General features: G+C 39.6%; 1 protein-coding gene across 4 annotated transcripts in view; it reads right to left on the bottom strand.

Annotated features, from left to right (window-relative positions):
- Bach2 (BTB domain and CNC homolog 2) overlaps positions 1-14,620 on the bottom strand; it is a 475,485-nt gene that overhangs the window by 131,925 nt on the left and 328,940 nt on the right. For all 4 annotated transcript variants that reach the window (XM_045154010.1, XM_045154011.1, XM_045154009.1 and 1 more), the window contains one exon: positions 7,798-8,052. In XM_045154010.1, coding sequence (XP_045009945.1) covers positions 7,798-8,040 — 243 coding nt within the window. In that variant the 5' untranslated portion in view covers positions 8,041-8,052. The remainder of the gene's footprint in view (positions 1-7,797; positions 8,053-14,620) is intronic.

The following is a 14,620-nucleotide window of genomic DNA, read 5'->3' as shown; positions in this document are numbered from 1 at the left end:
AGTTTGCCTCTCAGTTTCCATGGCCCTTTCCTGGCTCTTGATCCAAACATCCCTTCTCTCTCCCTGGCCAGCAACGCTTCTCTCTCTCCCTCCAACAGGAGCTTAGAAGAGTTCAAAGACCAGAAACCTACAGCAATGACTTGAGTTTAGAGATCAACCAGCCCCACTCCATTATTTTCAGATGACAGCATGACTTGTGAAGTTAAACCTGTCCCTTGGTCTGTAGATCCCAAAATCTCCTATGCACTCAAGGACACTTGTTCTCCAAAAAAAAAAAAAAAAAAAGAAAGAAAGAAACAATCAGATTTTCTTTCTTCTGGAACTTTCTCATTAGCCCAGGTTTTAGGATAGGTAAGCTCAATTATGGTAACAAATAAGTCATCATATTGTTTTTTTCTTTTAATTTTATGCTCTGAAACCTCCAGGTTGGTCCTAAACTCAGGGCTCAAGTGATCCTCCTGCTTCAATCTCATTAGTGGTCTGTGCCGCCATGCACAGATAAAACAGATCTTAATGGATTAACATGAAAGTCTATTTCTCATTCATGTCAGAGCCTAATTTGAGTAGGATGTTTCTCCTTCAGTAGTCTCAAGGAGCTGGGCTTCAGTTTCACTGAGTTCTTTGACACCAGCTAAATAGATGGGAAATGATATGAAGAATTTTTAACAGTCTTGGACCAGAAGTGAAAAATTAATTTACCATATATGCCACTGGTTATATTTAGTGCCATGGCCTATTAGATTACAAATTTACTCTTTCCATGTATCTAGAAAAGAAACAAAACTTGGTGTGGCTAAACACTGATAATCTCTTTTTAAAAAAATTTGTTTATTTTTATTTATTTATTTGAGAGCAACAGAGAAATAGGGAGAGAGAGAGAGAGAGAGAGAGAGAGAGAGAGAGAGAATGGGTGTGCCAGGACCTGCAGCCACTGCAAACGAACTCCAGACGCATGTGCCAACTTGTGCATCTGGCTCACGAGGGTCCTGAGGAGTCGAGCCTTGAAATGGGGTCCTTAGGCTTCACAGGCAAGTGCTTAACCACTAAGCCATCTCTCCATCCCCCCTGATAATCTCTTTTATTTAAAAAAAAATATTTATTTGAGAGAGAGAGAGAGAGAGAAAGAAAGAGACTGACAGAGAGAAAGAGAGAGAATGGGTACACTAAGGCCTCCAGCCACTGCAAATGAACTCCAGACACATGCACTACCTTGTGCATCTGGCTTATGTGGGTACTGGGGAATCAAACTGGGGTCCTTTGGCTTTGCAGGTAAACGCCTTAACCACTAAGCCATCTCTCCAGCCCAACACTGATAATTTTATCATAGTGTGCAAACATGCTGGAGTTTCTTTCTACTTAAAACTTCTTTTCTTTGAATTACTGAACCAATTCTCTGCTCTCTTTAACTTGAAAGGTCTCAAAAGCAGTCTACATTAGTTTTTCCCAATTCCTTTTTCTCCTTTCTCTCTATAACACAATTGGATTAGATTTTTTGTTCCTATGACTTTTACTTCCAAAGTGCTCAGTGAAATCTCAAGTGGCCTCTATATAGGTGGGTGGCTTTCAATATTCTGGTTTTCAACTTGTTAACTCTAAATTAGACTTTGCTCATGAATGCCAACCATTCATATTCATCCATACTTGTGGTGGTTTGTATAGATGGCCTCCAATATATTCAGTTTTTTATTGTTTGTAGTTTGCATCTGTAGCCACCTGGCTGGAGGCAATGTCACTGGGTGATCTTAACGTGTGGTGGTGGGTTTCAGATTTCAATCTAAAGTCATGCAAAGTGTGCCTAGCTGGAGTTCCTGGAGTGTGCAGTGTGGCTTTTGGCTTTTTGGCTTTTTGGCCTGATCCTGTGAAGGCAGGCCAGCTTCTTCTGCCATTATGGAACTTCCCCTGGATCTGTAAGCTTCAAAAAATCCCTTCCTTCTTCTAATGATGGACATCTGGATAACGAAGATGTGGTATATCTATACAATGGAATTCTATACAGCAGTAAGAAAAAATGACACAAAGAAATTTGAGGAAAAATGGTTGAACCTGGAACAGATCATTCTCAGTGAACTTACCCAATCACAGAAAAAAAATCGACACATAGTCTCACTCATCTACAACACCTAACCTGAATCTACCCAAGATACCTTACATACCCAGCAAGCACCTCATGGACTAGACAATAGGATGGATAGGGAGGGCGGGGAGGGCATCAAAGGATAGAAAACAGTAATCTGGACCCAAACGGCAATGGTACCATAAAATTCTACTTCCTAAAAGACAGACCAAATGGCTGAACCTTCACTAGACCCTTACAGGAAACACCTGAACCACAAGACACTGGAGAGGGTAGGATCAAGACTAACCTAAATCTTCTACATCTTCCCTCCCTCCCTCTCCCCCTCTCCCCTCTCTCTCTCTTGTATATTAGTTATGTTTTTCCTCAATTTCTTAGTGGGCACTGACCTGTAACCCCCACTACCAGCTTGGGGCTACCATCCACAATGAGCTTTTGATCAGAGAAACCTACAAGGTTTCCCAAAACAATGACAGACTTCTGTCAGAGTACTTGATGACCCACCAAAGGCCAGTGGTAAGACCCTATTGCTGAATACTCCATACGCAGCTGACCTGTAAAATGGAATGGCATGGCTGGAAGCCAGGAGAGAGTCAGTCCCCAGACAGTCAGCGTGTCTAGTGCCAGAGGTGCTACATGGGCGACTGGGGGAAATGACCAATATCTGTCCAAGCAACTCATTGTCTAACCTAATTAGCAACAAATAACCTGATGTGATGCCCACACAAGTGCAATAGTGGCACACAACCCTGGTGGGGAACCAACTGCTGTTGATTTGGCTAACTGATCCCCTCAGTGGTATGAGACCCATAGCTGGAGCTGGGAAACAAGTCAGAACCATACCCAAACATAAGCCCACTCTCCAATATCAAGCTACCATCAATCATGGGGTACAAGAGGGCCTACACCTATCAAACTCTCTATCAAAAAAGTAACTGTTATCTCAATTTTCCGGGTGCTAACTTACTCTCCGTTGGAGAATCTGCTTCTCTTTTTCAGATAGATGCAGATCCTAAGGAGAGAGCTGCCCCAACATACCTCAAAAGGGGCCCGACTGAAACTAAGGACAATTGGCGAAACAAGCAAGGGTGATGTTTTCTTGATGAACTGGATACCAGCACAAAGGGGAAGGAGACCAACACAGAGAAAAATCAACTCCTACCAAATCTGAGAGCCAGAGCCTCAGAGGCCTCCAACACCTCAGCACTGAAGCAGACCAAAAATGAACCCAACATGGCTCGGGGAAATTTTGCGGAAGAGGGGGTGGAAAGAATGTCAGAGTCACATGATGGGTCATGATATGCAGAGACATTTATTGTACCAATAACTGTGGGCTAACTCCACAATTCACGACCCATTTACATCAACAAGGAGGGTCCAATGGGAGGGGGTAGATCATGGATGAGCCTAAACAATGGTACCAAACTGCCTATATTTGCTGAAAAGAAAACTAATAAATTAAATTAAAAAAAAATCCCTTCCTTCATAACTGTTTCTGGTCTGGAAGTTTATCTCAGCAAACCTGAATCTGTCTGATACAATACTAGACATCTGTCCTTGGATGTCAACAGACATTTCTTTTTTAAAAAATATTTAACTAGTTTATACATGTATATAATGTATTTTGATCATATTATCTTCTCTTGTTCCTTTCCCACTCTGCTGACCCATTTCTTCTTCAAACTAGTCCCCCTTCTACTTTCATATCTTTTTTTTTTTTCTTGTGATCCACTGAGTTTAATTAGGGTTGCTTACACAAGTATGAGTGAGGGGTTATTTCCTGGAGCAGGAGCAATTTAACAGTGCTATACCTCTGAAGAAAATGTTTTCCTCCCATTCAGCAACCAGTAGTTCTTCAGGAAGGGGTGGTGTCTCATGATGACATTCAAGTACTACTGGTCCTAAGGTCTATCAGCATTTTACTTTAGAAAATAAAGGCAAAACAAATTCATTTATTCTTTAACTCAGTGAAGGATTCTATTTTTACCTCTCTCCTTCAGTTTAGAGGTTGTGCTGGCCATTGTGATCGGCTGTCACTTGATAGCAGTGGAGTTGCCCCTGAAGAATCAGGATTTGGGGATGGAAGTACAGAATCGGATGGGAGCTGGAGATAAGAGCTAATATTGGCCTAAAGTAATGGTGGAGGAAGAGACAATGTTGCAGTTTGCTTTAGGAAGTTTCCTGGAGTGAGGAGGAAGTCTTAGACTAAGACACACTATGCTGGCTGTCTGTAAGGCATGTGTTAAGGTGTGGCAAATATTAATAAGTGTGGGGACAGGCCAGAAGTAAGCTTGAATTTGGTAATAGATTATATGAAGCTAACAGTTTCTAGGGGGATAATCTAATGCTTTTTCTTATAGGAACCAAAGGCTAGTCAATTCTAGGCACCTTAAGTAGGTGGTGCTTGCTTATTTGAAGTCATTCACTGTGCTAAGTGTGAGCCTGCAAGAACATTTCAGTGTGCACATTGTAAGCAGTGGAAAACAATGTCCAGTGCTAGAGATGAGAACATGGGCAGATACTCAGAGAAAAGAGCAGAAGGGAGGGATTTTTAAAGAATGTCTCAGAACAATCACTGGGCCTGGTTTGTTGGCCCCACCAGAAAGGTATTTAAGACCTAAATTACTGTTAATGTGAGTTCATTAAAGATAAAAAACATACCCATATATAGTTATATGGGAAACATTTTAATAGCTTGTGTTTGAAATGTTTCCTAAAGGCATGGTACCAACATAGTCATGAGTACAGAGACTAGAACATGAAGACTCTAACTTAATCAATAAATAATCCATTGATGGTGTCACAGCTGAATGAACTACTGAGGGGTTTTGGTTTTGAGGTGAGTTGTGGTGCTTTGAATTAGATGTCCCCCTAAACTCATGTGTTCTGAATGTTTGATTCCCAGCTGATAGAGTGGAGGTGGAGTCTTGCTGGAGAAGTAGTGCTGTTTGGGGTGGCCTTAGGAGTATTATAGCTAGTTCCCTTTTGCTACAGTTTGGCTCAATCTCTTGCTGCTGTTGTCAACCTAATGTTGGCAATGAGGTAATGTCCAGCCTCTGCTAATGCCATGCTATTTCCTGTCACCAGAGCTTCTCCTTGAGACTGTAAGCCAAAATAAATGCTCTTCCCATCAGCTGCTTTTGGTTAGGTGCTTTATCTCTGCAACAAGAAGGTAACTGTGACATGGGGCCTAGTTGGAGGAAGTGTCACTGGGAGTGTACCCTTGAAGGATATATCTTATCTGGTCACTCTCTCTACTTCCTGGCCACTATGAGATAAGCAATTCTGCTCCACTATACCCTTCTGTGATGGTATTCTACTCTCCTCAAGCCCAGAACCCATGGAACCAAATGATTATGGACCAAAACCACTGCAACAGTGAGCCCAAATAATTGTTTCCTTTTCAAACTTGCATTTCTTAGGCATTTTGTCACAGTGACAGAAAGATAACAGAGAATGTAGATCATATAGGGACAACAGATATTTATAGGTCTAGGAAGCAAAAAAACAATCCAACACCAAAAACAAAAAACCAAAACCCCAAACCCCAAATTGGCAGAGCAAATTCTCTCTATTATAACATAGCCAAAAACATCAAGTAGATTTTTGTTGGATATCTATATGGCCAGCATGCCTCTTATTTTAAGTGAAAGTGTCCAATGTTGTGGAAAGAAGCAATGATCAAGGTATGATCTGAGAAGCAACTTTAAGACTCTTGCTTATATCATGGCTTCTTTTACATTGTACTGAGCTGGTATTATATTTTCGTAGTTAATTCAAGGGCTTCAGAATTTTAGAGGTCCTTAGAGACAAGAGCTGTTGCTCAGAGAAATTAATTAGATGAGGATCCAGGTAATAAATGGGAACTGGCCTGGACTTAGGTAGGGCACATGGTCTAGGGAATATCAAAATAAGTCCAATACATGTACTGAAGAAAGGTTACTAACTACATCAAGTAAGACTGTTTTGTGCACATATTTGACTAATTGCCCATTTTTAAAAATCAGTTAAATAAATGCACATGAAATGATTCACAAACAGAAACAAATAATGAATAAACAATAAGCACCACCTCTTCCCCAAGACCACTCTGAATAAATGGAAGTTTTCCAAATATTGCCAGAGAATTCTAAAGTTGGAATAAATAAGGAAGACCACTTTGGTCTCATCTAGAGAAGAAAGAACCTATGTTTGACAAATGCCTACTATGAGATGGATACTGGGCTGAAAATGTTTATTATCTGACCTAATCCTAGCAGCCACCCACTGACTAGTTAAGTGTGTTCTCATTAGTGCAGATAAGAAAACCCCACTCAGGATCCCAGGGCTATACCATAGCTGTTATTCTTCTGCCTTCTCATGTTACTTGGTATACAGTGTCTACTCTCCAACCTAACCCAGGTTACTTTATCTCCAAATAATTCATTCTTTTCCTTCTAGTGACATAGGAATGGGAAAGGAGCAATTTATGTGAGTACACAAAAAGGGTGCCAATGTGAAACTATTCCATGTTTTTCAGTCCTCATTTCCATCAGCTGGCTACTCAGCTGCTCTGTACAGGTAACCATCTATGTTGCTTATCAGGGTACTGGAATCTGGTGTCTCTTCCACTACACATATCTTGCTTTCAATGCTGGAGAATCAAACCAAGGGCTAGGCATGTGCTATACCACTGAGCTGCACCCCTGGCTCTGTCCATTTGTTTTTCCTCCATGTTATATTCGGGTAAGTCTGGTGGAGCAGGTGCTTGCCCCATCATGTCCTAATGTCTTGTGTATTACCTGCTTCACTCATTAACAGTATTTTCCAGGTCTCTGAAGGTGGCACTTGGGATTTAGTGGTAGTTATCATCATTGTTCACTTTCAGGTTTTTCCTATGATTACTTTGAAGAACTGTTGGGAGAAAGAGTGTACAACCCTGTATGTCTATGCATAGCCTATGGACATGAATTGTGCCTCTGTGCACTGAATAGCTTGCGCAGTGGCTGGTGGTTGCCTTAGAGATGCGCACTGCTGGTAGTGCACAGACAATGATTCTTCCCTGATCACAAGGCCCAAGGATGCTCAGTATTACCCTTAGTCCTCTGAAAACCAAGGGACATCAGGATGACGGAAGAGGAATTGTACAAATAGTTCAAAGGGTGATTAGTTAAATGACTTGCCATTGTGAAGTTCATCTTTTGAGTTATTACAACATCTGTTCAGTTACTAGTGTCCCCAAAGTACCAAGGTCACCAGATTCATAAAGTAATTAAGAAACCTGAGTAGGGAATTTTCAACAATGGTGAAAAAAGCAAGTTTATATTTCTTAGAATTTCACTATATTAATGGTGATAATTGCTGGTTGCTTTATTTTTCTCTCAAGCAAGGAGGTCCTGTGAATACCTTCACTCTTTTTTTATTCTCAAGGGAAATCTAGTAATGCTTAAACCATTTGCAAGACAGAAAGTAAGCAGTGATTCAGGCCCTATATAAGGCTGAATTTCTCAAAACCTCAAGTTTAAGTGAACTAGACATGAGAGCCTGAGCCCAAGAAGAAGCTCATTTAGTTTGCATTTATGTCTCAGATTTCAGGTTTATCAAATGGAAATAGGGTATGCTACAGACCAAGATGTGAGTCATATAGTCAGTGTGGCATAGCATACACCTCCTATCTCATCTCAGCCAGATATTTTATAAGTCAGTAAACTTAACAATCACATAAACAAACAAAGTGACTGTACCTCTTCAGGCAAGCTGACCACCAGATCATTTTTTGTCTGTCCAACCAATGCCTGCCAAAAGTATTCACTGCATGCAGCCAGAACAGCCCGGTGGGCTCGGAACTCCTTCCTCTCCACAATCAAAGTCACGTCACAGAGAATGTCCTTCTTCCGCTGGTCATTGAGGCCCAGGAGGATGTTGGCACAGTGGACTGTGGACTCATATACATACATGGGGGAGTCAGGCTTCTCATCCACAGACATGCCGTTCACACCCTGAATGAGAGAAAGAAAGGCTGAGTTAGCACTCTTATCAGAATGACAGAGCAGGCAACAAAGATCAAGACTTTTGGAATTCATTTCCATGAGCCCAGTAGCAAGGAGTATCACTTCCAACCAGCACAGTAATGCTTGATTGACAATCTGTTAATGAATTTCATTGCTTTCACTCACTACATTCTTGTACCCTAGGTCTTATAACAGAACACTTAAAACATTTAAAACATAAATTTCAAATATTGGTAGTTTTGCTTTTGTTAGGAGGCTACAGTGGAACTTCTATATAGAAACAGCCTAATTCAAGTACTGAGATTTGTATTAAGAAGTAATAGATCATGCTGAAGTATTTAGAAGTGATATTGATGAAGTACATATAAGTCTCTAAGATGAAAGTTTTTGAGATGTGAAGAAAACTAAGTATCTGATCATAAGACAAGATTAACAGATGAGCTAAACTGCATGTGTACTAAAATATATAGTTAGCTATTACATCTACCTTCTGTCTTTTCAAATGAAGCATTACCAACAAAATATGATGGTTGCTTGGGTCCTACATGTGGAGTTGTGCTGTCATTTCTCAGATGAATATCTTTAAGGAAACAGAATACAAATCATTAAAGGAGATGGATTCAAAGTAAAGATTATGGCATGACTTGAATACTTTCCTTCTCTTTTTAACCTCTTTCCTACATTCTCTCCTCTGAATCCCTTCCTCTTTGTTCTTCATAACTACAACCATACATGGTCTCAACAACCTCCAAAATATGTGGAATTTAACAGTATCCCAACTTCCCTCTCTCAGATACTTGTGCCACCTCCATCACTTCCACATCATAACCCATCTTAAGCCCCTCCCACTTCTAAATAAACAAAACCTTAGCATACTTCATATGAGTATTTCTCCTTTGCCAACCAACAATCATTGAAGTTGAAAGGAACACTGTTTTGATAATTTGCTACTAGGACATTCCTCATATCAGGCATATCCATCAGCTTGGGTCACTCATGATTTTACTCTGGAAATAATGTGGAGGCCACATCTGTCACCTTGAGTTCCTACCCTGAAGATATAACTCTGGCCTAAATGTTTAAGAATACAACAGAAAATTCAAGAAATGAAATACCACAAGATGTAAACATCAGAATGCAGTAATATATGAAACATAGAAAAAGGGCAACATAACTCCTCCCTATAAATCCATCCAACAGTAATGACCTCCAGCGAGACTGAATTAGAAATGCCAGGCAGATAGCTTAAAAAAATGACTATAATTATGTTCAAAGAAATCAAAAAAGAAATTAAAGGAACTAAAGAAGAAAACGAACTCCTGCAGTAAAAATTCCAAGAGAACACAGGAAATAAAACAACCAATAAGGAGGTTGATACAAGATATGAGGAAAGAGAAATTCTGAAGAAAACCCTGTCTGGAGTACTGGAAATGAAAAACAAGTAGATCAGGTAAAAACTCTGTAGCTGGGCATGGTGTCACATACCTTTAATCCCAGTACTCGGGAGGCAGAGGTCGGAGGATCACCCTGAGTTTAAGGTTACACTGAGACTATAGTGAATTCTAGGTTAGCCTGGGCTACAGTGAGACCCTACTTCAAAAAACAAAACAAAACAAACAACAACAACAAAAAACACAACTCTGTAAAGTCTCACCAACAGAATGGATCAAGGAGAGGATAGGATATCTTAGCTAGAAAGCAAGGTGGCAGATCTAGAACATTCCAACAAGGAGAAAGATAAACTAATAGGAAGGTATAAGTGGGAATTTTAAGACATTTGGGACACTATGAATGGATCAAACTTAAGAAGTCAGGGTATAGAAGAAGGAGAAGAATTTCACTCTAAAGGAATAATAAGCATTTTCAACAAAATCATAAAAGAAAATTCCTGCCTTCCCCAAGGGAAACAGATGCCAATACACATGCAGGAGGCATTAGAATATCAAACAGACAATATCAGAAAAGAGCCAATCCTTATCATATTATAATTAAAAGACCAAATAAAATATATTGAAAGCAGTAAGAGAGAAGCATCTGGTCACTTATAAAGGCAAGAGCTTGGAATGATGCATTCCAAGTATGGAAAGACAACAACTGCTATCCCAGACTACTATATCCAGCAAAGTTCTGTCATATTTAAAGTAGAAATGGGAACTTTCCATGATAAAAAGAGGCTAAAGGAATACATGACCACCAAGCCATGGGTGTATGAAATTTCATTAAATAAATATTACATGTCACATCACAGATTAACCCAAGCACAATGGACAACTTGAATACCCCATTTTCACAACTGACAGGGCATCCTTGCAAATAATAGAGGAATATCTGGATTAAATGATGTCACAGAACAAATGAACCTAAATTTATACTTATGTACCTTTAGAAAAACTATAGTCTTTCTTGCTCTAAATCCCCTAGAACTACCCCATCTGTCAGTGGAACATGGGCTCTATATCCTCTGCCAGAGATCCCCCAGCACACATTTACCACAAATAAACCACCTGCTATTGTTGGTCTCTTCTCCCTTGTCTTTATTTCTCTCTTCCTTGACTCAAACTTTGACCTCACATCACCTAAAGTCTCGGTAAGTCCCTGAACAGGTCTCCCCTTACACCTCATAGTGACCTTGCAATCACTGCTCAGCTTCATGACAAGAGGTAATGATAGGTATGCTAGCCTTTTCTAAAGCAAAATGTAAATGGAACTATGCGGTATGTGCTCTTTTCTTTTTTTTTTTAATTTTTTTGTTGTTTATTTATTTATTTGAGAGTGACAGACAGAGAGAGAAATGGGGGGGGGGGGAGACAATGGGCACGGCAGGGCTTCCAGCCACTGCAGATGAACTCCAGATGTGTGTGCCCCCTTGTGCTTCTGGCTAACAGGGGTCCTGGGGAATCAAGCCTCAAACTGTGCTCCCTAGGCTTCACAGGCAAGCACTTAACCGCCAAGCCATCTCTCCAGCCCTTCTGTCTGGTTTTTTATTTGGCACAATTATTTTATTAACTCATCTTGAATGTATCAAAAGTTTGTTTGCCTTATTCACTGCTGGTGGGAATGTAAAGTGGTCCAGCCAGTATGGGAATCAGTATAGGCATGTTTCAAAAGACTGAAACTTGGGCAGGTAAGTGTGCTTGCCACACAAGCATGAGGGCCTCAAAGGACCTGAGTTTGATTCCTAGTACCCATGCAAAAAGCTGGGCATGGCTTTGCACATCTGTAACCCAACTCCAGTGGGAGGTGGAAACAGGAGAATCATTGGGATTCACTAGTAAGTTTGAATGAAAAAAATGGCAGGGCTGGGTGTGGAGGTGCCTTTATTACTAGCACTCAGGAGGCAGAGGTAGGAGGATCACTATGAGTTCGAGGCCACCATGAGACTAGATAGTGAATTCAAGTTCAGCCTGGGCTAGCATGAGACCCTACTTCGAACTGCCCCCGCCCAAAAAAAGGCAGTTTCTGGTTCAGTGAGATACAGTGTCAAGTGAACAATGCAGAAAAGTGATAGAGGACCCAGATGATATCCTCCTCTGGCTTCCACATATGTGGGCAAGAGGTATATGGGCATCTGCATATACATGTACATATTCATACACTATGCATACAAACATCACACATAGCACATACACATACATACACACATTAAAAAAACAACTAGAACTACCCATATCCTCTAGCTATGCCACTCTTGGGAATATATGGTAGGTTAAACTTTCCCTGGGAAGACATAAACAAGTGTCTACCTCCAGATAGGGCACTGACAACAGACAAAAGTAAGGATTACATCAAAGTCCAACTTGGTGAATCAGTAAGTTTACTGGGGGTTACTTAAAGTCATAGCACTGAGGTTTTACAGGACCATGAATGACTCAAAAGTGGCTGCATCACTGAAAAGCCCACCCCAACATAGGTGATTATTCATAGAAGCAGTATCCTCAGTGTTTACTGTTCATCTTATAGGCAGTTCCCTAGTCAAAGCCTCCTCTCCTAAGTAGCTCTTACTCCTTATATAATCTCTAGGAAGGACCTTGTGAGTACTGTAAATTTCAGGAACGCCCTGATTCTTAAGAAACCTGCTTCAGTTTGGAATTTCCTAAGGAGCCTCCCTCCAGAATGGAATGTGTCATTTTAGAGAAAGTTGCTATATACCACAATATTTCTGAAATCTAATCTAAATCAGCATACCACACCATACCACTTGCTTATTTGTTTTTATTGTAGCAGCCTACAATCCAACTGGCAGATTAATGGATAAAGAAAACATTTTATATATATATACACACACACTATCAGTTTTATTCAGCTGTAAAGAAGAATGTTATATTGTTTGCAGAAAATAGATGTAACTGGAAAGTGAAATAAGGTGGATGTGTAAAGACAAATATTGTATGTTTTCTTTCATGTACAGAATCTAGATTTAAATATGAAAGTAGAAGGGGGACTACATGAGGGGAAGGTATCTAAAGAGAGTGAAGAAAAGATGACAAAATATCTTGTTTTTCCTTATGTGCAGAATCTGGAATTAAATATATGTTTCTATATATGGGACATGAAGCAGAAGTGGGTACTATTTGGAAGGAAGAATAGGTCCAACAGGAGGCAAGGGAAGGAAGGACAAGTGAAGGTGGTGAGTGGCAAATGAGCAAAGTACAATGATATATATATATGAAAATATAATGAAGCTTATTATTTTGTATGATAAAAATTAATCAAATGGTTTACTATATTGCTGATTTGTATTTGTTGCAGTTTTTAATCTACTCTCTTCTATTGGTGAATATTTGGGTTGTTTCCAATTTTTGGCTATTACAAATAAAGCTGGTGTGAACATTAATGCATATGACTTATGAACATATGCTTCTATTTCTCTTGGTTGTTTCCATGAAAAGAGAGGGTGGATCATATGGTTTGCATACATTTAAGAAACATCCATTGTTTTCTAATGTGCTTGTGTCAACTTACATTCCTGGAAAAGTGTATGGGAGTTCTGGTTCTTTCATGTTTGGTATAGCCAGTCTTTGTAACTTGGGCCTTTCTAGTAGGTACACTGTGTTATCTCCTTGTAGTTTTAATTTTCTTCTCTAATGACTAAAACTGTGATATGCCTTTCATGTGCTTATTTGCCATCTGTGTATCTTTGGTGAAATACCAACTCAAATTGTCTATTTTAATTTAATTTTCAAGGCAGGGTCTTGAAGGGCCCAAACTAGCCTTGAACTCGAGATTTAATTTGTACAAATGTTAAAAATGCCATACTACACACTACATTGTTTTTATTTTTGTTTAAACAGCAACTTTTTTTGTTTTTTAAATAATTTTACTGTTTATAACATAGTCATATAAATTGTCAGATCTGATCTCATTACAGATAGCGACCTGTCATGCAAGGAAAAATAAATAACAGTTTTCATAAGAAGAGCTGCATGCAAGTCATGAAGCATGCTCAGAGATGTAGCTCCCATGAGTTTTTTTTTTTTTAACCTATGGTGGGCTTTTTAGTGATGCCCTTGCCCTATCCACACTCCTGTAAACAGCCTCTTACCCTGCTCTGTAAGTAACCCCATTGGTTCCCTAAATTTTGGTGCAAGTGTGCATTGGTAGGCCCATTGTTCTCTATTTAGGGGTGAATGGACATATTTGTGTCTTCCCAGGAGAAAAAAAAAATCACATGATAGTGTGTGTTTATGGGCAAGACAGGACAATTCAGTGTTTACATGGGTGAATTGGTAATTAAATCCAGGCCAGAACACTTTGCAACCTGAACAATACACCTCCTACCCCCTTTTAAGACTTTATCAATTTTTTTCTCTTTGAGAAATTTGATTACAATGTGCACTGGTGTTTCATTCTTGTTTCTTGAGAGTCTTGGCCCTGAAGGTGTATAGTTTTAATAATATCTGTAAACATTTCAGGTACCATTATTTTAAGTGCTTTGACTGAACATATTTTTTCTGGCTCCTTCTCTAGTCTCAAGGTAGTTGTAATAAATCTAATTAATAGACTATACAAAGTGGAATTAATTCATATTATTGAGGGTTTTGATCGTCATATAAGAGGTACAAGTATAATTGTGGAAAAATAATTTTTAGCATAGTTTAGTTACTTGTATATTAGACCATGTGAAATTGTCCCACAGTTTGTCTACCAGACAGTTTCAGGTTTGCTGAGATGAACTTCCAGACCAGGCACAGTTATGGAGGAAGGGATATTTACTGAAGCTTACAGATCCAGGGGAAGTTCCATAATGGCAGAAGAATCTGGCCTGCTTTCACAGGACAAACATACAGAGAGAAGCACAAGCCTAAAGCCAAAAGCCACACAGCACAGCACACTTCAGGAACTCCAGCTAGGCACACTTTGCCTATCTTTAGATTGAAATCTCAAACCCACTACCACAATTTAAGATCCACCCAGTGATACTACCTCCAGCCAGGTGGCTGCAGATGCAAACTACAAGCTAATAAAACAGTAACTATATTGGGGGCCATCTATTCAAACTAGTACAGTTTACAAATGCTCTATTAAATTTTTTTTTCTTTTTGGTATTCTCTCATGT

This window comes from Jaculus jaculus, chromosome 7, assembly GCF_020740685.1.
Source record: "Jaculus jaculus isolate mJacJac1 chromosome 7, mJacJac1.mat.Y.cur, whole genome shotgun sequence".
NCBI classification, from domain to species: Eukaryota; Metazoa; Chordata; class Mammalia; order Rodentia; family Dipodidae; genus Jaculus; species Jaculus jaculus.
The sequence above is the reverse complement of the archived record's forward strand: the minus strand, read 5'-3'. Positions and strand labels throughout refer to the sequence as shown.